Consider the following 25,757-nt stretch of genomic DNA (forward strand, 5'->3'; position numbering starts at 1 on the left):
TGTTATCATTTCTCTATTCGTTCTCCATGACTTAGTAGGAAAATACCATTTGCTTCCTATTGCCTTTCTCCTCAAGAAGTATCACTTCCCCTGGCACCATACTTAAAGGAGAGGGAGCAATAAGCTTTATCTACAAAACAGAACCTGTCATTTCTTCATTCCATCTGGATTCTCAAAGTCCTGCCTATCAGAGTTTCCTCATTCAAAACAAAAGAGAATCAAACTAACAGAAACTTCTCAGGGTCTCATCTTTCCATAAGCTAAGGTAATGGAAAGAAAAGAACACCATAAAAGTTACCTAAGGCATGTGGATACCTTCTCCTAAAATCTTACACTGCTTCGCCTGAAGGATTTTAGGCCTATTTTGGGGAAAAGATCAAATAATTTTCCTTCCAATAACTTCATGAGATTGACAAGAGATAGGTTAAAAAATAACTGAGGAAGCTGATATTTCTCTCCTTAAATTTCTTTTGGCATTTATGTAAGTGAAAGGAGCGTCTGCTTTGTTTTCTTTAACATAAGAAGAAATAGTGAAGCATAAGATTTTATTACTTCCTCTCCAAGATATTAATATTTTCTTTGAACTTGCAAGACTCTCCCTTAAAGCATACTGTTAAGCCTTGTGGTAGCACCAAGGAATATGGGGTTAATAGTGGACTTGGCTAGTATCTCCAATGCCTTTGGCCGAAAAAACCAGGCTCAGTTCTGGTTGCTTTTTTGGAATGGGAAATGCATGATGTGGGTTTTACAGGCAGCTCCAGAAAGACGAGCCAGGGCTCTCCTCTGCTCTTGATTTCTATTTGCATGTGAACAGCTTGTCGGCCATTTTATGAAGACAGATGAATCGCAGTCCCGCTAAGGGGCGGCCAGACCTAGATATGTGAACCACATACCCCTACAGCCCACAAATTGTTAAAAATAAAAATAAAATGAGTAACTCTGGACACAACTTAAGGAGATTATATATAAATTGAAGGCATCACCTATAAGTCAAATGGAAAATAAAGAATGAGACTTAGCCTATAAATATCTCTTTTAAATGTCAACAAAAAATAAGATGTGGCTGTACATGATACAAGAAACAAGAATTTTATGCTCTCTCTTTCTCTCTCTTTCTCTTATTTTTTATGCCTTTAAAAAGACAACTTTAAAGTTAAAAAGGAAAATACCAGCAAAATACCAGGATGTGACAGGGAATAGGGAGAGGCCATATGTAATGCTAGAACCCAACAACACTCTAAAGACCTTCCCAGGCTTGGAAAATGAAACAAATCCTAAAAAAAGAGGCGATTAGCAGGCCTAGCACAATAGTTTAGTGGGTAGGGTGCTTGCCCTGCACTCTACGGACCGACCTGGGTTTGATTCAGAGCCAAAAGTAAATTCAGAGCATCATGGTTGTAGCCCCCAAACCAAACCAAACAAAACAAAATAAAAACCAACCCAAAGGTTACAGAATGTGGTCAACTCAGTCCTCTAGTCCACAAAACTGTCAGAATTCTGTTTTCTTACATACTCCCCAAGGCCAGATCAGATAAAAATAGAAAAATACATAAAACTATAAAAGCCATTAAAATAAAAATCTAAGTAGGAGGTAGAGGTTATAGCAACTAGATAAATAGTATGATGAAGTTATTTTAAGTACAAACTACGTAAAAGATATTCTATAAGTCCATCGTACACATTCTATTTTTTAATTATTCCAAAGTATAGAAATAGTCTTACTTCACTATACTGAAGATGAGAACTAAGCTAACACTTGGAGAGGTTAAATAGTCTATTCAGTATTTCAAAGATTAGGTATAGCAGGAGGCATTAGATATGAATACAGGTCTAATACTAAAATCAGACTTTTTTGTTTGTTTGGGGAACACTCTGTTCTTCGGGGATTGAGGAATCACTCTTGGCTGTGCTCAAGAGACCATAAGATGTCAGGATTCAAGTCCCAGTCATCCTCCATGCAAAGCATGAGTGCCACCTCTTTGAGCTGTCTCCCCAGTCACAGCTGGAGTTTTAATCATAATGTCAAGGTCTATTCACAAGCTCCCTAAGGTCAAGCATTCACTTTGGATCCTTCTGATCCATCACCAAGGCAGAAAGTACTTTAAATTCTGTAAGATGGTTTCATTGGACATACCTAACAAAAAACGCTAGGCACAGAAAAGAAACTGCTCATTCACTCAACTGATGGTTTTACTCAGTCTTAAATGAGTAACTTATGACAACCTTTCTCAAACTTGGGAGTGTAAACCACAACGTTAATGTCTTATGAGAAACTAGTATATTTGTGCAGAAAATAGGGCTGGAGCGACAGCACAGTGGCAATGCATTTGCCTTGCACGCAGCCGACCCTGGACAGACCCGGGTTCAATCCCTAGCACCCCATACAGTCCCCTGAACCTGCCAGGAGCAATTTCTGAGCACAGAGTCAGAAGTAACCCCCGAGTGCTGCCAGGTGTGGGGCCCCCACCTCAAATAGGCACTCTTTCTATTGAATTTCTGCAACAGAAAGTCTGTATTTATGCAACTGAGGAACTGAATCCTTTTTTGGACCCTTAGTGTTTATGCTGTAGACCATTTGAAGTGAAAAATCCTTTGAAGATGGAGGTTGCTTTCTTAAAGTCATTATCGAAGGGTTAAGCTCCTAAGAGCACTCAAAAATACTAGTCAATCGATAATCTTAAAATCGCTGTAGTAAGGAAAAGATCAGGAGCTTTTATCAGTTTTAAAAGAACTCAAATGAAATTGAGAAGTCCCGGTCCCTTACTGAAGCTGTCAAGGATTCTGATAGGCTCAGTCAATCCCATCTTTCATAATCATCCATTTAATGGAACTCAGTCTTTCTAAAGTATCCTGATAGTGTTGGGGGTGAGGGTTAGAATTTGTGGGTTGCCCAGAGGGCAGACCCCCAAATCCTTTTGTTTGGTTATCTGTTGGCTCCTATGGACTCTCAAAGCAGCAGCCAGAGACCCCAGCTAAACTTACCATTTTCTGGCTGGTCCTTAATGTCAGCGTCACTTGGCTGGCTGGGACTTTCAGACTGACTTGAATCTGAAAAACATAAAAATACAGCCAAAAATTTTAGGGTCTGTGAAGGCAAGTGGATGAGAGGTGCCAGACTCTCTCAAAAGGTGCAGCCTCTAAAATCGAAATAAGAACATGACAGAGATGACATAACGAAGGAAGAAAAGAACAGAGAAAAGAAAGAGTGGGAGGGGGACAGTTTGGAGCTGATGGTGACAGTGGCAGCAGCAGTAGCCCCTGCCACCATCTGTGTCATTAGAGAGGACACTCGATTTTGTTTACACCTCCAGTGGCTTTTTGGCTTGTGCCAGATCGCAACTTGAAAAAGTCTTCAGAAGCCATTCTCAGAGAGACAGACCCTTGCCGAACGGCTCTTCTCCATTATTTATACACGAGAGCCTGATAAAGACTTCATCCTTCATTACACACATCTGAAGCTTGATTCAGAACATAATAAAGTGTCAAAACATATTTTGAAGCTGGTATATAAAAGCAACCCAAACAACAGTAACAAGTTCTGTTGATATTTAGCTCTGCATTGCAGCAACAGACTATGCAGATGAACACCACTAAATACTAGAGTCCTAATATTCTAGCAAGCTCAACTTGCTAGAAAGGACAACACAATTCAAAGATGGTTTTGGAAGGCACACATTCCCTCCATTGGGTAAGTGCATTTTTTTTCTTGATGGATACATTTGGGATATCCAGGATTCTTCACAAGAACAAGGTATTTTATACCAAGTCAAAAAAAAAAATAATACTTTACTATTAAAACTCCAAAAAAAATGGTAGTGTGTTTAATTTCTAAAATGGGAAATTTGAAATCAAGTAGCATTTCAGTTTTAAATTAGTGAGATGATTTTTGTGTATAGTTTGTTATAGTTTGGGTCTCTTGATTCTATTGTCATTGACTTTGGTTTGGGTATTTAGGTTTGACCATTTTTGATTTCCACTGAAATCTCCTAAGACCACTTGGCCCCTGGGTCTCATCCACTTTTTTTTTTCTTTGCTCAATTTGTCGAAAGAGATAGAAATATGAGGCAGACAAAATAATTCATGTTCAATGGTTCTGTAAAAAAGGCAGGCGCCCCTATCTAGAAACTATATAAAAGAAGAAAAAAAGAAAAAGAGGGGGAAAGATGTGGCAATTTTTTATATAGATGCAGTAAATATTGGAGAAATTAGAAAGAAAATTACCTTGGTCTCAATAAAAATTAAAATAATTAGTAAGATCAAAAGAATATCGCTGATTTAGAAGTGAGTGTGTTATGTTACATTTTGAGGAGAAAAGAGACAAAAATTAAGCAAAATATTGCAAGGGGGAAATCTCTTTTTACAGAAAGCATGTTTTGGGGACCCACACAATTTATAACATTATCTAAATTAAATAAATATTTTAAGAAAAGCCTCTCTAACTGTGAATTTCAAGGTTTAAACTTCATCTTGACTTCATAGGTTCAAAACTGGCTGTCTGAAATTTGACCATATTTCAGCGAGAAGTTCACTGCAAGCCCAAAAGGGCCTGACACTCCACTGTGATTCAATTAAAAATATTACTTCCATTTCAACACAGCTACAGCAGGCCATTCTTTTTCTTTAGGTGCAAAAATAGAAGAAGCACCACAAAACAGAAGTGATCCAAAGTGGCAAATAGGAATTTATTATTTTTCGAAGGCTCCATATTTCTAAACAAATAAATATTTTAATTATAGGTAGGCACTATAAGAAAATTGCCTTTTGAAATTTTCCAGTGGCTCTCAATCTGGTGCTTATGGCAAAAAATCCTATCTTGATTAAGAGGTTCAAATAGCAAAATGTATAAAAAATAAATTTTGCTCTTTTTTTGGGGGGGGGGACAAAATGATAGCTTTAATCATCTTGCAAAATCACCACAGTGAAGACAGAAACAAAAAGCATTACAGGTCTAAAGCTTTAGAGAAATCTTTCAGAAGGACCTATACAGGGAAATACAAAGCCAGCACTAAAATGCAAATTTATATTGGACTACATTGGAACTTTGGACTTGACAAATGAATATAAGGAATTTTATATCAAACAATTCAAAACTAAACCGAGGCTACATCTCATTGGTTAAAACATATCTGTGACTTTTCTATTTTAAAAAAAAAAGTGACACAGGAACTATTCTGCTAAAATTCTATAAACTATAAATTAAATATATTGTAGAATAGGGGATACCTTCACTATTTTGTCATGGACATTTTAAAACTATTAAAATTTCTAATTAAAATTAAAGGAAGTAACTAATTTCTGGGAGGTTAAAATCCTTCCTGATCTCCTTCTAAAATAGACACAAAGAACAATTTCTTTTAAATAATATTAGCAAACCTCACTGCTAAAGAAAGCTAAGCGAATGTTCTGTATTTGGGAAGAGGGGGCATATCCAGCTGCACTCAGAGGTATTCCTAGTTCTGTTCAGAAATCACTAGTTCAGAAATCATTCCTGGAAGGCACAGGGACCATATGGGATGCCAGGGATCGAACCCAGCTCAGCCCTGTGCAAGGCAAATGACCTACCCTCTGTGCTATTGCTCTGGCCCCTGATGTTCTGCTTTCTACATGAAAAATCTTTATAACTAATCTTGATAACTAAACAAATAAAAAGCATTTTTAATCTCATCTATTTGTATACTTCTATAAATTTTCCCTTCATTTATCCAGTAACAATAAAGCAACTGGAATTATGAGATATTAAACTAGTTTTCCAAGACTCTACACATGGATGATATCTTTGCTCTTCTTTTTCTTTTTACATTTGTATGTCACCCTGGCTTTTTGAAATATAACAGCCATAGAAAATAGCAATAGCGATAAGAGATGGTCGTAGTTGTGTTCAGAGAAAGTTAAAAATTTCAAGTTCCAGAAAAAGAAGTGATATGTAGGAATGAAACGATAGGAAGACAGTAAAGCTGTCCTGGCAGGGGCCGCAAGGCTATTGTGAAAGCTCAGATACAAATAGTTAAGGAATCTAGCCAAACTGAGAACAGAATTGGATTTCCCTCGTTTTATTCAAAAGTTTGAGACTATTATCCATCCACAGACTGTATACTGAAACACATCATCCTGATTAGGAATTGCAAAGCCACAGATGGACAAAAAAAATGTAAATGATGTAAAAACTTCTTCTCTACCACTGGCTAATACTCTTCTTTATAAAGCCACAAGAACCAGTCCCAGTGCCACTGAAGCTACTGAAGACACAGGAACCCTTTCTCTTATTTTCCAAAGGCCATACCACTGTTATTGAATACGGAGACCACAAAGAAAACTAGGATTTTTCATTCTCTGCTCCCCATATAGAATGCAGACAAATAGAAATGTTTGGTCTTAAGCACTCATATGTAATCATGATAAAAAATAATACATTTACTTTTCTATATGCTTAGTAGAGATATATCAGAAACTAGAGTTATATATGTTATGTCTTATTTTCTTGGACAATCACCTGATCAGCTAGTCCCTCTCACCTAGAATATTTAGAAACTCCAGGAAACAAACCGAGATTCACAGAACTGAGGGCCTTTTTTGGATCAGGGTCCCGTGGCAGTGAATGTTCTCTGGTTCTCTGGTTAATAAGTGTCATTCAGATTTGCCTATTACAATGAGAAGACTATTTTTTGGAATGCGCTTAAATGATGGCAAGCTATTGTAAGAAAGTATATGAGGAGTCTCCATTTTCCCCAAAATCTAGGGATTTTTTTTGTTTGTTTCAGGAAACTTGGGCTTTAACCTAACCTTGAAAGCAATTTAAAAAAAAATTATGAGTTTAAGCTTACAATACAGGCAGAGATGCTTAGAGATCTGGCAGATTGTTGGTCCCTAAATTGGCTTCAAGATACCTATGCACTTCAGAGCCACTGGAAGTCACTGTGTTGGGTGCTCAGTGTGTCCACGACCAGTACACTGCCAGGAAAAAGAAAATCAACTATAAGATTATATTTTAGTCTTTGCCTCTCTAAGTTTTTTCAGTGTTAGAAGAGAAAACTTGTTTTCTTCTGAGCCCTAAATTTAGTTCCCCCGACCTCACTTCCATTTTTCTCAGCACAGAACCTCAGATCTGTATTCCTTTCAGAAAGGTCAAGTAGAACAGGAAGTGGTCAAGTGCGCACATGAACCGGACAAAACCACAGTGTGCTTGATGTTCCTTAGGTCTGAAGCAGAGCTAGGCAGTGGCTGACTCTGCCTCAGCTCGGGCTTTAATCTCCAAGACATCCTCTGATTAATGTGACACTCAGTGACTTGCAGGAGAACCTGAGCACCTTGAGAAATGAGTTTACTGAGCACTTTTTCCTCATTCTCTTCTGTTCTTACTACCTGCAGAGAGTCCCTGGCCCACCCAGGATTCAGGGACTACTGAGCTCTGGAGATGAATTTTCATGTGTTGTTCTGCTTTCCAACATGGGAGCGCTGCCAGGGACTAACATGCACACTCCATTCACACTTCAGTGGGAACGGGGCTTGGTGGAGAAAGCAGGCAGAAAAGACCGTGGGTCCCCCTTTCTGTGAAGCATGTCAAGTGAGCCAGGGGCCAGCTCAGGGTTAGGGGGTAAAGACCAAACAGCTGTGCTTAATGGCTGAATACAAGCATCCCCTGTGATCCACCGGGCAGTATACATGGGGCTCCTTAGAATAAAAAGGCCGAAGACAGTCTTTGATACATGGGAGACACCCCTTCCCCAAATGTGCATAGGCTCAATTGACAACAGAGAAGCAAATCACACAGTCACAGAATGTTCTGAGGAGAGAAATCTGTCATAGCACCAGCATCTCACCACAATGGTAAGGGGCTGAAAAAGCACAGCTAGGGCCAGAGAAGCCCACTCAGAGACAGGCCATTTTGGTTTGCTCCACATGAGCACAACGAAAGTCCTTGGACCAGCAAAGTGCACATTCTTGTTCCATTAACAGAATAACGCAGCCTCAATTTCAACCTTCCCACATGCCTAATGATGTGGCTAAAAGATGAGATTTGAGGAGCCTTTGTTACAGCTGTGTGTCCAGTTTCAAGCCCTTCCAAGAAGGCATTCAGTAACAGAAGTGAGTCAAGCAAAAGAAATCAAGGGAGAATTCCACCTGAAAGAATTAGCATTGTGCATTGGGTGAACACAAGAGGTAAATGGGGGACTAAACACTTTACTGCCAATAATTCAAGCTTCAGGATAACTTCTGGGGCAAAGATAAATAAATGTGATTAAATTCTGACTACAATAAAATTAACTGCCACAACTGTTGCCTTGAAAGACGTTCAAAACCAGAACTGAACTAGAACGACATCATTGCTCATTCTTCTCTTTTTACATTTGTTATAACTGTAAAAAACCTGTCCCTGGAGTGCTGAAGTCCCTGGAATCAATATCCAGCACCCACTTCTCCCTAATACCACTGAGGGTATCCCTGTTTATCCCAGTACCACTGGGGAGTCACTCCCACACACAAGAAAGCCACACAAAATAAATTAAAAAAATTAAGATGTTCAAAATTTAATCAAGTTTTAGTTTCTCAGGGTTTGGTAAAGGGAACTCTTTGCAAAAGAGGTCAAAGAATACCAAGATTCATTTTTGTATGTCCACAATGTTAAAACAGGAAAGTATTTCTTATTAGCAGAGTCCAGTTTAGTTTGTATTTTGATCATATTATATCAGAACATATTTATGATAGTAAGAAAAATCTAGAAAATCAAAATTCCACAAGAGTGGTCATTTGCATATGAGTCTCATACCTGGTTTTATAAAATAAACATTACTATAGTGATTTATTATATTTTGGAACCTTGTACTTTTTCCCCTGGCATCACGTGACCTTAAAGTATGAGGTATACGTACCGATTTTAAAAAAAAAAAACCTTCATTTGAGAATGTTGAACAGCAGTAACAGGTGTATATACCATCTGTAGCTTATATGTAAACACGGCTTAATATAATACCAGCAGCTAAATAAAACATTATCCATCATAGTCTGACACACACACAAAATTTTGTAATGCCACTATGAATGCTGAAGCATGAAAAATACATTCAACTATTAGTATTTCCAGAGAATGAATCAAATGCTTTTAAGCTTAAGGAATCACCAACCTAAGCTTTAGTGTCCCTTGAAGGATACGACTGTGGCCCACTTAGCGAAATATTAATACCCACTAACCTAGTTTTTAAAACAGATAAATGCATGAGCAGCGTCACAGCAATGAAGTCTTCTTAGCTTTAAAAAATGGAAACAGCTGCAGGGTGCTATAAGAATCGGAAGTCTTATCTTGACTGTAGTTAAATAACAAAATTGGATCTGTAGGACTTTCCCAGCAAAGCAGAATTGAATGTTGACATGGAAATCTGCTCATGAATGAAAACCAGCATCATCCAGGTCCATAGAATATCATCTTTGCTAATAGGAAGACTGGGGTGGAGGGTGGGGGGGGTGCAGAATGAAAGGAGGAGGAAGAGGTCTGGATCTGAAATGGCCAGTTACTTTGGACCCCTTGGTACTTTGTCCTCTGATTCAGCTAGGGACTAAGCTGGAAGGCTGCATGCAAGTGGCGATGGAGGCTTGGAAATGCTCCACCAGACCACCCTGGAGGCTGCCAGCTGCTGGGAGAATCACCCTTCAGCCACTCCCCTGCATAGCATATTCAGGGCAGACTTAGAAGAGTTTTATATCATCAGACTTATGTCTCTCCTGAAAGAAACGTTAAGGCCTTTCTGAAGAAGAATTTGTAAAATATTAAATTTTGCAGGCATTAGATTTTTTGGCATTAATGCTGGTATTCAAGGCCCATCTGTTTTGTCGGGGCTGAGTATGATGATGAGACTGTTTAGGTTGAAGAGTGATTCAACTGTCTTATCACCTTCTCCTAAATGTGTTATTTTTCCTCTCTGCACAAGGAAGTTGCAAAATGATACACAGTCTTTACACATGGGGGGGGGGATAAAATGGCATAACTATTGTTGTGGTATGACAGGGAGGGGTAACTCATTTCTAAGCTTAACAAATTACAGATTCACTCTGAAAGTAATGGCAAGTAACTCACTCTTCAAACCTTCCATCTTCGAAGGAGACTGATTTCAAATAAGAAGCAGCTTTTCCAGTGAAATTATAAATAAGGTCAAAGGCAAGAAGCTGGAGACCATAAAAGATCTGAAAGGGCTTCAGTAGTTGAATGACAACTCAGAAACTTTAGCATGTCTGAATACCTGAGTTCAGTCCCAGCACCAAAATGAAAATAAGACAAGAATCCCCTTCCCCAATTTTTTAGGTATGCAAGCACCTACTTTGACTAAATTTGTAAGTTCTCTAATAAGGCAAATAGAGCTAAAATTAAATGTTTAAGTAATCACTTTGAATTAGAACACTGGCAATGAACTGTTGATCAATTCAGAACTCAAGTGGTTGAGTCACTCTGGCCACCTACCCACTCTTGTGTAAGCAAAACTCCAACTTATTGTGAATATTCTCATGTTCCCTTTTGCATGTTACTTTTTTTTCACAACCAAAAGTAATCACAGGAACTTCCTGGAGTTCTTCAACAGGAGAATGCATACTTGGAAATTACTCATCTCCCATCGAGACAAGATGAAGTAGGACATTTTCTCCCATATATTTTGTGTGTTACATGAAAACGGTGAGAAATAAGGTATATTCTTTCTGCATGGGGAAAATGCCTCTTTTTGAGAGTAGCGATATTTAAGTTCAGGTAGTACTTATTTGTCTGAAAGTAACCTGCTTTAAAAATTCTTATTTCACCCCTGATAGGAATTTAAATGATAAAAGATGCCATCCTAAAACGTTTTAAATCACAGCTATAAATTCAACTTACTGGATCTTGATTTCTTCATCAGTAAAGTGGAGAGTGTTAATTAATGACTGGCCTAATATAGGAGTATTGCATGGATAAAATAAGGCAAGAACATCGAGTTCTGCTATTTTAAGATACCCCTCCCAAAGTAATGTACAATTTTACCTTTGCAATGGAAACCTTCCCACTCAAACAAGTTGGGTTTTGTTTTGCTTTTCTTCTTTCTTAAACATCAACCCCGACTCCCACATCATGTGATTCGGTTCTAAAAACATCATCAGCATCACAGAACTGGTTTGGAAGAAAAGGTTCTTAATTCTCATATAGTGGGAAAGAGATTATCTCTGATAATGAAAATGTAAATCTCAGCTTGCTGTTGTTTATTCCAGACAGACATTTGTGTGTTAAGTCTGTTTATCAGGCAACACTTTGTCTAAGCCAGGAAGTAGTCAGTCTTTGTAACAAGAAATATGCAAATGAATTTCCCAGGAGTCTCTACAACAAATTGGGGTTGGGGGGTTTGATGGGAGAGAGGAGGATTCCTTTTTACTTTACCAGCAAGAAGCTACCTCAAAAGAAGACTAGAGACAGAGAACTAGGAGCTAGACTATGCTGATGAGTTTAAATGAGTCCTGAACACGTGCTCACAGTCTGTTGCTCTTTATTCTAAGCAGACTTGGTGCAATACATCTGTTTATCAGACACTGCTCTGTCTGGAGATGGAGGCTTTGTAACCTGTGTGAAAGTGAAAGCAGTCCATAATCCCATCAAATAACCTGTCTGAGGCCAAATTCCAAACCTCCTATTACTTCAAGCATCCCCACCAATAGAAACTTCAAGAAATCTTTGCAAGTTAGCCATCCATCCAGTTCTAACTTTTTCACACAGTCTATTTGAAATAAGTTGTTTTTTTTTTTTTACATTCTGTGGGTTTCCTAATGCCATTCAGAATGGAACCATGTATTTCAATTTATCATACAAATTAGGCTGAGAAATAAAAAAAAATGCTTACTAAACCTTAGGTAATCATCCAAATTGGAGTGTTGTTATTGTTGTTGTTTTTAAACAATAAAACTTTTCTAGCATAAAAGATAATACAAATGTTTCTTCTTTAAATATTATTTAAGTAATTATTCTGGGGCTTCTTATTAAATGTCAATAATATAGACTCACTTTTATTTTATTTTTTTTAATCTATACATGAAGAGTTAGTTGTGTGGTGTTATTTTTTCCCTTTTTATTTTCCTTAGTGGTTTTCAATGGGCTTGGAAAAATCTTACCAAAGGAATCGGATTGGTTTAGCCTGTCTTCCTAGACAAAATAAACACTTTGGGTCTCTACTTGTTTGTATTCTCCTCAGTGGCTCTGTATGCATCAGCAGCTAAAAACAAAGAAACTTTTTAGCTGCTCAGACAAAATGCAGAAGCTTCCCAAACAAGGCAGGCGAGGGAGGGGGCCAGCTTTCGGGGAGGGTGGGGGGTGAAGGGCTCAGAAAGTCTGACAGTCCATTCAATATAGGGATGATGGCTATAATGCATCCAGGGTCCCCTTGCTAATTAAATATGCATTGGCACAGTTTTGATCGATGCAAGCCATGGATCAGATGACACACCTGCAAAATCTCCAGCTCAGAGCTCCCAGGAAAGGGGAAAATACAGTCTTGTCTCCTTATCTTTGTTTTCAAAGGCTCTCGATTTCTGTGCTTAGATATCTAATTTAATTCTCTCACCCCTCAGCAAACTGGATTAGGGAAGTCAATACTGCCTTTGTGCATCGACAGGAAAACACAGCTTTCCTTTTATTCAATTTAGCTATGACCTTTAGACAGAGATAATCACAACTGTCTAAAAGTGAGGAGATGGCCTCAAGAAGACGACCCCCAAGTGAAGGATCTTGTGAAGTTTTGGGAAAGACCAGCCAGTAGGAGTTACTGGTCAATTTTCCAACTTGAAAGAAAAGTGAATTTTGCAAGAGTCTGGATGTGAGGGTTAGGGGGCAAGGTCATGGAAGAGACTGAACTTCCCTGATCAATCAACCAAATTCTTTTTTATTTTTATTTTTTTATTTGTTTTTTTTGGGGGGGGGGTTCACTCCTGGCTCTGCACTCAGAAATCGCTCCTGCTAGACACAGGGGACCATATAAGATGCCGAGATTTGAACCACCATCCATCCTGGATCAGCTGCATGCAAGGCAATACCCTATGGCTGTGCTATCTCTCCGGCCCACCAAACGAATTCTTAAATCAATGGCAACTGAAGTTATACCCATTACTAAAAGCTAATGCTTCAAACAAATGGGAATGAGAATGGTGCAGTTAGAAACAGTCTTAAAAAGTACAGAAACTTAAGTAAGGGCAGAAGATTCTGTAGTTCAGCAAATCAGTGTGTTGGGGGTCTGAGTGCTTCATTTTTGTGGCTTTGTTTTCCTGATGCATCTGAGAAAACAGGACAAGCTCTCAGCATGCGCCTAAGTTTCACCACTGGGACAAGGATGAGGAATTTTGTTCTAGTCTGTTTGGCTCACATCATGATCCCTGACCGAAGTGGGGAATGATACTGGAACATTCTCTCCAAAGATCTACTCATTCCATCCACTGCATACCACACATGCTTTTAACTCTAAAGAATCACAAGTTGGGGATGGGGAACAAGTTTCTCCACTCAATGAGCTCAATCCATCAAGAAAATAGAAATAAAAAGCAAGATTCTGGGGCATGTCCTCTTGGTTAAGATCTGATTTCTTATGAAAATCACACGGCCATACCGTTCTAAAACACTTTGTTTTGTTTTGAGTTTTAGGGGTTTTTTGGAACACACCCAATGGTGCTGAGGGGATACTCCTGGTTCAGCACTCAGAAATCGCTCCTAGTTCAGAGGATCACGTGGGATACCAGAGATGGAACTTGCATCCATCCTGGGTGAGCCATATGCAAGATAAATGACCTACCACTGTGCTACCACTCCAGCCCCAAAAGCCACAGTTCTTTTAGCACAAGGAATTGCTTCTACCCTTACTATGAAGACCTTTTGATATATATTTACTGTGTAGCCTTGTGATGAAATTTTTAGTGATATCTGAATTCAACCGATGATCACTATCTTTTTTAGGGAGACAGAGGAAGCTGTAGTAGGTAGAGTTCCTCTTGTGTGACATACAGAAATATTACTACAGAATTTGCATTGTTGAAAGGTAAAATATATCAAAATAGTCTTTAAAAATTTGGGATTGTCCACTCTTAGGAGCACTTTAATAGTGCTGATATTATTCCTAATAAGGCCTACTGTCCCTCTGTATAAAAAGACACTTGTAATAGAGGTAGTTGTGGTCAAGGGATGATAAAGAGAGTCAAATTGGTATGAGAAAATCTGGGTTTGAGTATACTTCGGACTTTTTAGATAAATTTTTTGAAACTGAATAAACTTCTGCCTTTCTCTGAACTTCAATCCCTTCATCTTCCAAATGCCTGGTTCTTAAGATTATGAGAACTGAACAATATGATTTAAAATGCCTTGTAAATTATAGGAGCTATAATTCTCAGTGTCCTAGAGAGGGGTGGATTTTCAGAAGTATATGCACTGATTAAAGAAGTACATCAACTTCTTATATTTCTTGTGTTGTTAGTTTTACTGCCATACAGCACATTATCTTGAACATATAGACAATAATAGATATTTGCTGAGTGGAACTGAAATTAAAATGAATAATAGCTCTTTCCAGGTCTTGAAAGATAACAGCATCTTTCTTGAAAGGTATCAATTCATGTGATGGGGCGAATTTGGTAGGTAAGTAGGATGGACCATATACCAAGTTCCATGTGTAGAGGCAGAGGCAATGGGACAGTGAAGGCTGGTCTCTGTTCCTAAATCCACATCCAGAATGACCTGACTCACTAGGATATGGGATGTCAGCTACAGATTCTTGGATCTTGGATCTTGGATCTTGGCCCTCATGTTCTGACCTAAAACAGACCCTTAGCAATCTACTTGTTCTAGCTACATTCAAGGCTGAATTCATCTTAATAGGACAGGGGGTATTTGCTGCTATTCCTAAGTGAAATGAGAAAGAACGAGAGTGAAATGGGCACTGTGAATTAAACACTGTCTCTTCTTCATGAATGATGGCAAAGTTCACTAATATTCAAATGTTTATCTGCAATAACTTGGCTAACCTGACTAGAGGCATCCTGGGTAGTGGTTTCTCTCTGCATCTTGACCTACTATACAACCAAGAACATGAAAAAGCATTGTGTTTTAGGATCAACTGCATCAGGCCTTTTGCCTCTTAAAGAGAATTTAAGCTATAATATAAGTCCTGAGGTTGAGAAAAATGTTTTTAAAAATACTTTAGCTCTACCTGAATTTGAAAAAAAAAACAACGATAAACATAACAATTTTATCTTTGTTTATTTGTTTTGTTTTGTTTTGGAGTCACACCCAGCGGCACTCAAGGGTTACCTCTGGCTCTGTGCTCAGAAATCGCTGCTGGCTGGCTCAAGGGACCATATGGAATGCTGGGATTTGAACCATCGTTAATCCTGGGTCGGCTGTATGCAAGGTAAACGCCCTACCACTGTGCTTTCTCTTTGGCTCCATCACACATAACAATTTTACATATACATCTTGAAAAGTAATGCACTTTTTAAGTTTCCACACTGATAACTTTTCCCCAAAAACTTAGTTTCTTTCCTATACCAAATCTACCTCAGTACAGGAAGTTAGCATTTATTTATTTCATCCTCAAAATATAATTTCAGTTTTCCCATCAAGGAAAATCCAAGTGACATCTTATTCTTTAGCCTGTCACCCAAGCCTTTACATGGAGAAAGTCATATATTTTTGTCTCTATGTCTTTATGATAGACAAAATGATTTAAATATACTGAATCATTTCACTTTTAGGAGTTTCCATTTGGATTCAGTCATGGCTTTCTCCCTGACATATGCAGTGCTAAGTTATTTAAAATTAATTACAGTACAATATTTTAAAATTTCTTCACGGTGCTAATCTCAAGTGCTTTGGATGTTTGAACCACACTTGGAAGCCATCAAATTCTGTGTATCTTTAGAGCACGAAGTGGTTGAACATGCTAAAAAGATTAGTCAGTGAACTTTATAACCAAAACTATACTGAATTATAAATTTTCAAAAACATGTGACTTGATACAAATGAGAAAGCTGCAAACATTTTACAAAGGAGGAAGAGGAGATGGAGAAGGAGGAGAAGAAAGAGAAGGAGGAGAAGAAAGAGCAGAAGGAGGAGGAGGAAGAGAAGGAGGAGATGAAGGAGGAAGAGGAAGAGGAGAAGAAAACAGCTTACATAACTAAAACATAAATTCATGTATGTAGCTTGAAAATAAAAAAAAATTCATTATAGATCAAAGAAATCAAGGAATTCCATCCAGAAATCCATTACTGATCAAGGAATTCTATCTACATAAAGCCAACTCAATATCAGTGCCTGTACATGTTTTCACCTTCAGCTTAAGTTTATTTTATCTGTCAGGTTTTACATTTTCAGTTTGGACACAATCTATATTCTCTTCAGTGGTTTGCTAGGAGGCGATAAGAATTTTCTATTTCAGTACTCAGTATGGATGATTAATTTGCTTAGTAATAATCCTAAAATTAAATAGTCTTTCATACAACGCCTAGTAATAGTTTTAGTAGGCTTAGTCAAATGAACCTTATTGAAGGGGAAGTGTTTTTAAAATAACAAAAATGTTTCTTAGACACCTGGATTCATTTTAATGAAGAAAAATTGTGCCAGGGGCTGAGGAAGTCTCTAATGTATGGCTATTTTTTACATTTTCTCCTTGTCAAAAAGTCTAAGCAGGTATAAGGATTCACGTTTCAAAAATCCTGATCACTGAAGAATGCCTAATAATTTGCCATTCTTAGGAGGAAGAAACTTGTTTATTTCAGTTCATCCAGCATTTATTGATCACTTACTGTGCACTAAGTCCTGAGAGAGGCTATTTTGACCTGAGGCAGCTAGGAATTCCACTTACTCAACTTTGTTTAGTTTGTGAAAGTGAATCTGAGCAATTTTGAGAGCTGCACTCTCCTTCCATTCTAGCTGGTGATGAAAATAAATATGAAGTATCTTTACATGAGAACCCAGGTCAGAATCAGGCAGGGGCAACTGAATATAGAGTTGGATATGTAGGAAATGGCATTTCTACTGGGTTTCCAGTCAACAAACATGATTAATCTCTGGGTTCTAGGTTTATCCCCCCAATTCTTTTTGTTTCTGCTCATGGAGGGAGGTTATGGATAAACAAAAGTGATCTAAAGGAGAAATTCTACATGTCTTTTGTCTACAGCTCATCCATTCTTGGCTTCCTAAACAATGTTCAAACTCCTACAGTACTCACATAGCCTGCAACCTGGAGATCAGAGCCATTTCAGAACATGTTAAGGAAGAGGACCAAAAGCTAACTCAAGATGTCAGAGAACATTCTTTGTATCCAGGGGACATAGATATGAATCCCAGTACTGTATGGTCCCTAGATATATTCTGATAAAAATCTATATGGCCCCAAAACAAAAGAGAGAGGGAAGAGAAAGAAGGTAAATGATCAATAATGACTAAACAATTTTGGGCTGAAGTCACAGGACTCCTTTCTAAATGGTCCTGTTTTATTTCTTCCTTGCAAAGGAGATTGAGGATTATAAATGAGATCATTTTTTAGATAAAGAAAGAGTGAAAGGAAAAACTGAAAGAACAGAACTAAAAACAGAAATGACAAAAGCAGTGTCATCATTTGAACAGGGAACAGAAAGAGCAAGACTTCCAATGAGACAGGAAATTGTATTTACAGCAGAGAAAGTACTGGAGGGGTACTGGGTGGAATCAGAGTTTGTTTAGATGTCCAGGTGATATGAAACTGCCTCACAGCAAATTACCAGGCTAGTGGAGGGGGGAGGCAATAGAGTCAGGCTTCCCATGAGAGTAACAGAAAAGGAGGGATGAAGGCAACCCTCCCTCCCAAATAGCATATAATTACCCACAGTTTTTCCATTTAGTAACTTTTGGACAATTTTTTCTCATTATATTTACCTAAATAATTTTTTTTAAACCTTGAGTGGTTTCTATTTTCTATTTTTATTGAACAACTCACCTAATGGTTTAATGATTTCCCTTTCTCCTCTAAATGGAGCTCCTCTAGAAGAGGAAAGATTTAATGTCTTAGTCAACGGAGTCCTAAGTCTTTACCACTACACAACAGTCTCAAGTCCACACAGTGTGGCAGACACACACTCTCCCAGTGGTCCTTGAAACCTGAAAGCCCTGTGAACACTGCCACATGGCATTGTACAGCTCCTCTGAGACTTCTCAGGGGGGAACACTGGAAACAAATGCTGTTGGAAGGAATTCCACAGAAAACACTGGGCAAAAGGAAAATTGCAAAAGAACGCAGAGTTAACCTCTCCCCAGTTCTAGATGGGAAATGAATTATTCAAAGCTGTGTACAAACAGAAAGGTTGCAATGAAGGGAGGCAGGATCTTCCTGAGAAAAGGTAGTAGCAACACAGCAACAGAAGGCAAAAACACAGCAAAGTCAAAGAAATTTCCACCTGTGGAAGAGCCTACTCACAGTTGTTCATAGCCCCTCGGAATTCCCCAGGCATGACCTTGTCATGTCTTTAAGGAGAGAATGAAGAATGACACCCCCAAATTCTTAGGACTCTTGGAGAAGAAATCCAAGCAGAGCATCAAATGTTACTCAACAGTTTCAAGTAACCATGCTTTGTCAAACCAACCACGTGATTCAAGTGCAGTTAAATATAAGTTTCTATTTCTGTTTTAAAATAAAAAAGATCAGAAATCTGAATCTGGAAAAGCAAAATCTCTTGCAGGTTTAGAAAGCATATACAAAATCTGGCAACAGAAAACACTGTTCAGTGCTACCATCTGCTTCCTGGCACACTGAGGAAACTTTTACTAACAGCAACATTTTCTTACATTAAAAAATCTACTAATTAGCTTTGCTGCAATAAAAAAAATAATAATAATAACCTTTGTATGCACGCAGATCAACAAAGTACTGTTTTGTTGACTGTTCCCTGCTGTAAAGGCCAAGGGTATTTCCATGGGAAAGCCCCCTGACCGCCATACCCTTCCTTTATGATTCCTTGTTTCATCTAAAACAAGTGTTCATAAATGAGAGCTTGAACAGGAGAGCAACAGAGAGGAATAGCTTTAAGGTACTTGGCTTATGTATCCAGAACAAGAAAACCAGGTTCAGAATTAGGGACACAAGGGAAAACTCAGAGAACCTGGGTCTCATTTCTTTCACCACTAAGACTGAAATCCCACAAGCTCTAAAACCCCTCAAGTTCTTTCATGGATTAGGTTTAAATCACATTTTCTGATGAGCTGTAGGCAAGAAGGCAGGTGTGTCAAAGAGCATCGCCTGTCCCTGGAACAATGCGAGCTATTCTCGAAACCATGTCCTCTACTGATAAGAATATAATAAATTATTTAGCAATGGAGAACAGGGTGGCAACTATCATTCCTTAGTAACAAGCTTAAAAAATGATTTCATCAGCAGAATTTCACAGACAAAAGCAACCAATACTAGGATAGACACCACTTGGAATTCAATGAAAACTACAACTGTGGAACAAGTCCTACTGTGTGCTCATGAGCCATGAAGATGATGCCAAGGACCGGAGGCTCCCCATACTTGGACCCTCAGTAAAGCCATACTTCAGTGAGCCACAATCCTGAAACTATCTGTAACTCAAGACTGGATAGTGGCTGACAGAACAAAATCTCTGGCCTCAGCATTCTGAAAAGTTTGCTTGTAATATTTTCCAAGGAAATATCAAAAAGAATACAAACACTTTTTTTTTTGAGAGGGTGGAATGACATGGGAAGTAGAGACAGCATGCCTTCCAATAGAAAGTAAAGAACACTAAGTTGAAGGCAGGGCAAGCATAGACATGAGGGAAAAGGTGTGGAAAGCTGAAACTGTTCAAACTGTGTAGACGCGACCTTTCAGTGAAAAATATCTAAGGCTGAAGTAGTTCAGGCTGGCTCTCTGCCTTGATCAAACACATTCTCAGTTAACTCACCACTTCCATTTCTTTAGGGTTTTTTTTTTCTTCCTGTACTCAAATATAGGATGATCAACCACAAAGTCAAACATCCCTCTGCATTCCTGCCTACAGAATGGTAAAGGAAATATGGAAAAGCCCAAACAACATAGGCATTTCTTTCACCAGCCCATACCACTATTTCCAGAGTACCCCACAACATGCATATAATAGAATAGTGTCCACTGCGGGCTGTAATCCTCCACTACCATCATAGTCCATTAATTAAGAATGCTCACTTAGCTCTCAAAACTTTCTAGCAAGTTTCTGAAAACTCTGGTCCATTTATACCATTCTGGTTTTACTTTTACCCTCTGATTCCAATCACCAACATAGACGGAGAAAGTCAATGAAGTCTTCCACATTCCCCAATGATTTCATTTATATAGTGCAGATCCTCAGCCTGAATGTAGATGGCTCCATGAAGAAGAGAATGAAAGCAGAGTCCTTTTCCTTACCATTCCTTCCTCTGGCCCCAAGATTTGGGTAACCAAGCCTCGGCTTCTAGCTTATTTCTCCCTGGGTATGACTGCAATCTCCCTTCTTATTACCTGCAAGGTACCTGAGATATAAATTCTTGCCCCCAGAAATATTTTTCCGAGTCAATACTCAATCTCCAAGGAGTAGAGAGAACTATTGAAAGTTAGGACCAACCTGGGCAAGTCTTTTAAATAATGCTGAGCCCAGAGAGAACATCTAAATTTGAGATTTTTTTTAAATCACCTGACACAAAATCCAGTCAGAAAACATGTCGAATGTGCAAAGAAAAGCACAACTTTCTTCTCTTCATTTAAGATGAGTAAATATCTCTTCCAGGGCTTACACAGATCAGATTAGATAAAGTAATACTTGAAAACAAATCAACCAAAATTAGTCTCAAAAAGGGACTCAAGCCACTCAAGAGGCAATAATAATCATCGTTCTTTGCAAATGGTTGGGTCTTAGAATCTTTAAAAGCATTTTATGTCCCACATAATGGAAGGAATCAAAATTAGGTGACAAATGCCATGGAACACAAATTGTCTTGGCTTCTTTCAGCAAAATAATGTCTATACTACATGGTGGTGGTCTTTTACCATTTCTGAAGCCCTCCTAATACCAAGTCCATGTAGTATTCCGCAAGTAGAAATACTTCACTAAGTGCTGGAGAAGTGACATAGCCAAATTTGTATTTGAGTCTTTATAGAGCTACCAAAAGAACTGATAAAGTTTTGCCTTAGAAGTTACATATTGTTGATACCTGACTTCACACAACAAAACAGCTTTTAGCTTGGACATGAGATTGGCATAATTGTGGACACTCTTAAATTTTTTAAAAGCCTGACCTAAAGTTGAGAATGCTATTTCAAAAAATAGCCGAAATTTCAAAAAATGACTTGTTTTTATACACTATATTCACATTTTATTAGACTGACTTATTAACACTGTGTTTAGATTCCTCATAAGCGATATAAAGTCATATTAATGATAAAATAAAATAAAACCGCTTTGCAAGGCAAGCAAATACCAATGACACTGGACCTGTCCATGATCAATCAGTTAACCTCAGGCCAAGACAGGCACATTCCTATTACATCCCTGATACTTCTTTTTCCAATTCTCTAAATGCAATAAATTCTCGCTAGATAAAGAGATTCACCTTGCAAGAAAAAATAAATATTATTTGTGAGTCTGCTAAAATAGGTGGTTAAGCTACAATTAAAAGAAAGGAACATAGAAAAGGCAGTCCCTTAAGTAACAACATTCAAATTCGTCTCTGAAGTTCGAAGGCTTTCATTAACCTACCAAATTTATGCCAAAGTTGCATCTTTTTTTTTTTTTCACAAACAAGGGCATATGTGAGCACACACAAGCAAACACAGATACAAGGGCAGACACAAGCTCAAATTGACACAAAAGCACACGCAAGTCACTGTTAACTCACTTGTGCATTTCTCTTCTGAACACATAATACACACACACACACACACACACACACACACACACACACACACACACACACACACACACACACCCTTAAATCAGAACTTGAATTCAGAAGATTCTTATTCCCTGATTTAAATTCCTTGGAATTTAGGGGAGAATCGAGTGTTTAGCACTTAGTGGGCCTGGTTTAGATTCTACCTTCATGAAAGGAGAATAGTCACAGCCAGCTCTGTTCCTGAGGGAACCTGAACCCTACATTCAAAATCAAAGGCAAAGCACCAATTATACCCAAGTGCAGCAAAACACCCCACAAACTCCCTTTCTGCATGAGAGGGGACTTGGAGGTCATAGGAAGCTACGGTCCATGTCAGAAGCCTGGTCTCCCAGTCTACTTCCAATGACTCTAGCTCCAAACCTTTCTGAACCAGTCCGTTTCTCTGTGAATGTTGGGGAGAAGGGGGTGGTTTTCAATTTCTCACTGCAGAATCCCATACAATTCTCTGCCCTGGCTTTGTAATCCCTATAGTAGCCCACTTTTCACAGCATAGCATACCAAGTGATTCACCCATCCCAGGAAGATGGGGAATGAATATAGACAATCTCCTTGGTCTGCCTTCTTTCTGAATTCTGGGGGTTTATCTTTCCACATGTCAGCTTCCACCCCTTTCCAGAGAAGGAGAATGAAATACACCATGCCCAGGGGCTTAAAGAAAATTGTGGGATTTCTATACTTACTCATTGTTCAAGTTTTTATTTTAAATACCCAAGAATCCCTGCATATTGAAGATTAAACATTTTTTAAATGCTAGAACACGGAGTTCTTTTTTCAAACAATTCAAAAGCCAGGGGCATACTGCTGACACAGCAACACTATGGTCGCAGCGAGTCTGTGGGAAATGTCAAATTTATGGTCCTGGGGGTGATTGCTGGACGGTTTTGTGGTGTGTATGGTGTTTTGTTTTATTTTGTGTGTGCTTTTTCTTTTCTCTTTTGAGCCTCTGACAGAAACAGAGCTCTACAAACTTTCTGGCGATCTCCCAGGAAAGCAGAAGGATGCTGTATCCTCTACTTCCCCTGGGATCTAATGAAATATACAGCCTCTGGGCTTCTTTCAATTTGGACTTTCAGATTGCTAAGCCAGTGAAAAGGGGATCCTAGCTGTCACAAACGTCACATGCTCGGGGTCACCTGCTGCTCGGGGGTTCTCATGCCAGTTGTTGACATAATAAGCACCCCTTACACTTTAATTACAATTCACAGTGTGCAAACTCTGCAATCTGCTTTAAGGCAGACTGTCTTTTAAATCAGCACTAAAATTCTATTACTAATATGGCAGTGCCACGCAGCAAGGCAAGGGTGTGTCCAGCTTACTAACTCTAGGCGCAGAGCTGCCATTTGGGGAAGATGGGGACAACACTTGCCAGAGATAAAATGGTGCTGCTGGGTTTTGGTTTACAATCTGAGGCTTTAACTCTGCTCCGAGTTTTCTTATGGCTAGGCACAAAAATGCAATGCCATGCACTTCATGAACAGCAGTGTGATACTGGGATAGCTAGCATTTTTTTTTTACTTGAGGTCTGAGCAAGTCTAGAATATCTCACCTATGCAATGGAACAGATAAAGGCTTTCAACTCAAGAAGTTTCTAGTTCTCTCATCATATCCCCTCAAATCCATGGCAATGCTAGAAATATCCATCAGTGCTTCTAGAGCCATGGAAGTGCTCCATAACTTAGTAGGACTTTGCTAACTATAGACCCTTGTGGGCTATGTTCCAGCCCCGAGAAAATGTGAAAGGTAATTTCAAAACAGAGTTCATTTAAAATAATATGGCAGTGCAGGGGGTTGTTTAAAAAGCTCTAGCACATAATTAGAATCAATTGTTTTCTCCAAAAACAACAGTAGAAATTAGTTATAATTATATTATAGAAGTCCCATAAACATAGGTAGGCTAACCTTGGAATGAACTGTCTCAATGTGCTGGGAACTATGGTCCTTGTGTTCAGTGCCATAGTTATGGAAAAGGAAAGGCCTAAAACAAAGCCATACATAGTGCCTTAATGTTTATAAAGTCTGGCTCTGACACCTTTGCAGAGCTACAGGTATGGCCAAGGAACAAACACAAGTCAGGCAAAATAGAGGAAATCCAAACGCACAGAAATAGGAAGTAGATCTTTAAAAATAATGCATCTCCCCTTTATCATTTTTGGTGCTAGGTCAAAGCAATAACCACAACAATCAAAGACATAGAACTTGTCTTATTTAGACATGGATATTCTAACAGTAAAAACAAAAGCATTTTTCCCACTGACTTTTGAACATAGAACTTGCTTTGGGAGAAGTTGGTCTCTTGGATTCTGTGTTCCCAAAGAATAGAGAGCATTTTCTTTTTGGACACTTCCAATCCTCACAGGTTCGCCCACAACACAAAAAAACCATCTGAGTTTCATTGTTATAGTCCCCTTCTGTGAGTTCCTCCCTTCTCAGAAGACAGGAGAAACCTCACTTTACTGTTCAATCACCCACTAACCTCTGACCAATTTTGTTAGCACTCAGAGATGCCATATTCTCCAAGTAAGTTCTCCATGTTCTCCAGCAGCTAAGTGCATCTTAAGGGCAAGTTCATCTTAAGGACAAGTTTGGTCAGGTACCCTGGTTCACATGTGACTGAGAGACATGCTTGGTTTTCCTTTCTTTCTTGCTAAGAACAAACTTCTGGCATTGTAGCCCAGGCTTGCCCCTGGAAACTCATGTCTGTTCAGAGACCTCCCTGAGGCTACCTTCTGGTCTGGATTCATTTCACCTGCCCCAGTACCCCAGCAAGTGAACTTGCCCATGACCTATTGCTCCATTAGGTTATCTCCCAAAGATAGGGCCTATCATCAGACCATATTCAACCTCATCTGACTGAATTAAGTTTCTTCATGGATCTCTAAAGCTTGATCTGTCAAAACTATTACTCTCACAAAATCCTGGTTCAAGTACTGGCCCTTTAGGACTCTCCTATTCAAGACATGAGCCCTATCTGGTAAATGGCCCTCTTTCCCTCAATAAGAATAAGACCATTTATAAAACGCTGAAAAGAGATTTTTTTTCCCAATATTTTTGGAGCTAAAATTTAGTTTCAGAAGCTAGATAAAGAGAAAATTTTCAATGCAACGTATATCCCTTTAAGCATTTTCACTTTAAAAACACATTTACTTGTACATATCTTGACTGATCAATTATTTGGATTGGTTTCGTTTGGTTTGAGGCTATACCCAGCAGTGCTCAGGGATCACTCCTGGAGGTGCCCAGGTACCATATGATATGCCAGAGATTGAACCCAGGTTAGCTGTGTGCAAAGCAGGTATTTTACTCTCTGTACTATATTTCTAGTCCTGATCTTTTATATAATAACTCTAATGTCTAATGAAACTATTTACTGCATCAATTTTCTTAAACCAGCCACACTTTTCACGTCTTGTGTAAGATTTCTAGCTTTGTCTTTAAGGAAAAGGAGAATGTCAAGATTCTTCTAAAACGATCTGAGCACCAAATGCTTTCTCTCTTTTTCATCAATGTCTCTAAACTTTTATAGATGAGATACCTCTCTCACATTTAACACGATAAAAAGAAAAAAGTGTCGCTATTCACCTCTACCAAGTCATTTTAAAGTACTGGCTTTGCTTCAAACAAATACAACCTTCTTTTTCATTTTGCTCAATTATACCAACAATTGAAAGAAACTTAAATGATGTCATAGCAATACCAACGATGCTAATATAAACAGGCCTCTTACAAGCGTACAAGGAATCAAACGTAAACTGGCACTAGAGGATGCTAACAAGTAATTTACTACTGTACCCTGCAAGAGCTGGGCATACACCAGTATGTTACAAAGAAAAGGAGGAAGGTCAAG

The 25,757-nt window shown here is 38.6% G+C and overlaps 1 protein-coding gene across 4 annotated transcripts in view; it reads right to left on the reverse strand.

Moving 5' to 3' along the window:
• NFIA (nuclear factor I A) overlaps positions 1 to 25,757 on the reverse strand; it is a 400,594-nt gene that overhangs the window by 192,874 nt on the left and 181,963 nt on the right. For all 4 annotated transcript variants that reach the window (XM_049774403.1, XM_049774402.1, XM_049774401.1 and 1 more), the window contains exon 3: positions 2,983 to 3,048. In XM_049774403.1, coding sequence (XP_049630360.1) covers positions 2,983 to 3,048 — 66 coding nt within the window. The remainder of the gene's footprint in view (positions 1 to 2,982; positions 3,049 to 25,757) is intronic.

This window comes from Suncus etruscus, chromosome 6 (genome assembly GCF_024139225.1).
Source record: "Suncus etruscus isolate mSunEtr1 chromosome 6, mSunEtr1.pri.cur, whole genome shotgun sequence".
NCBI lineage: Eukaryota > Metazoa > Chordata > Mammalia > Eulipotyphla > Soricidae > Suncus > Suncus etruscus.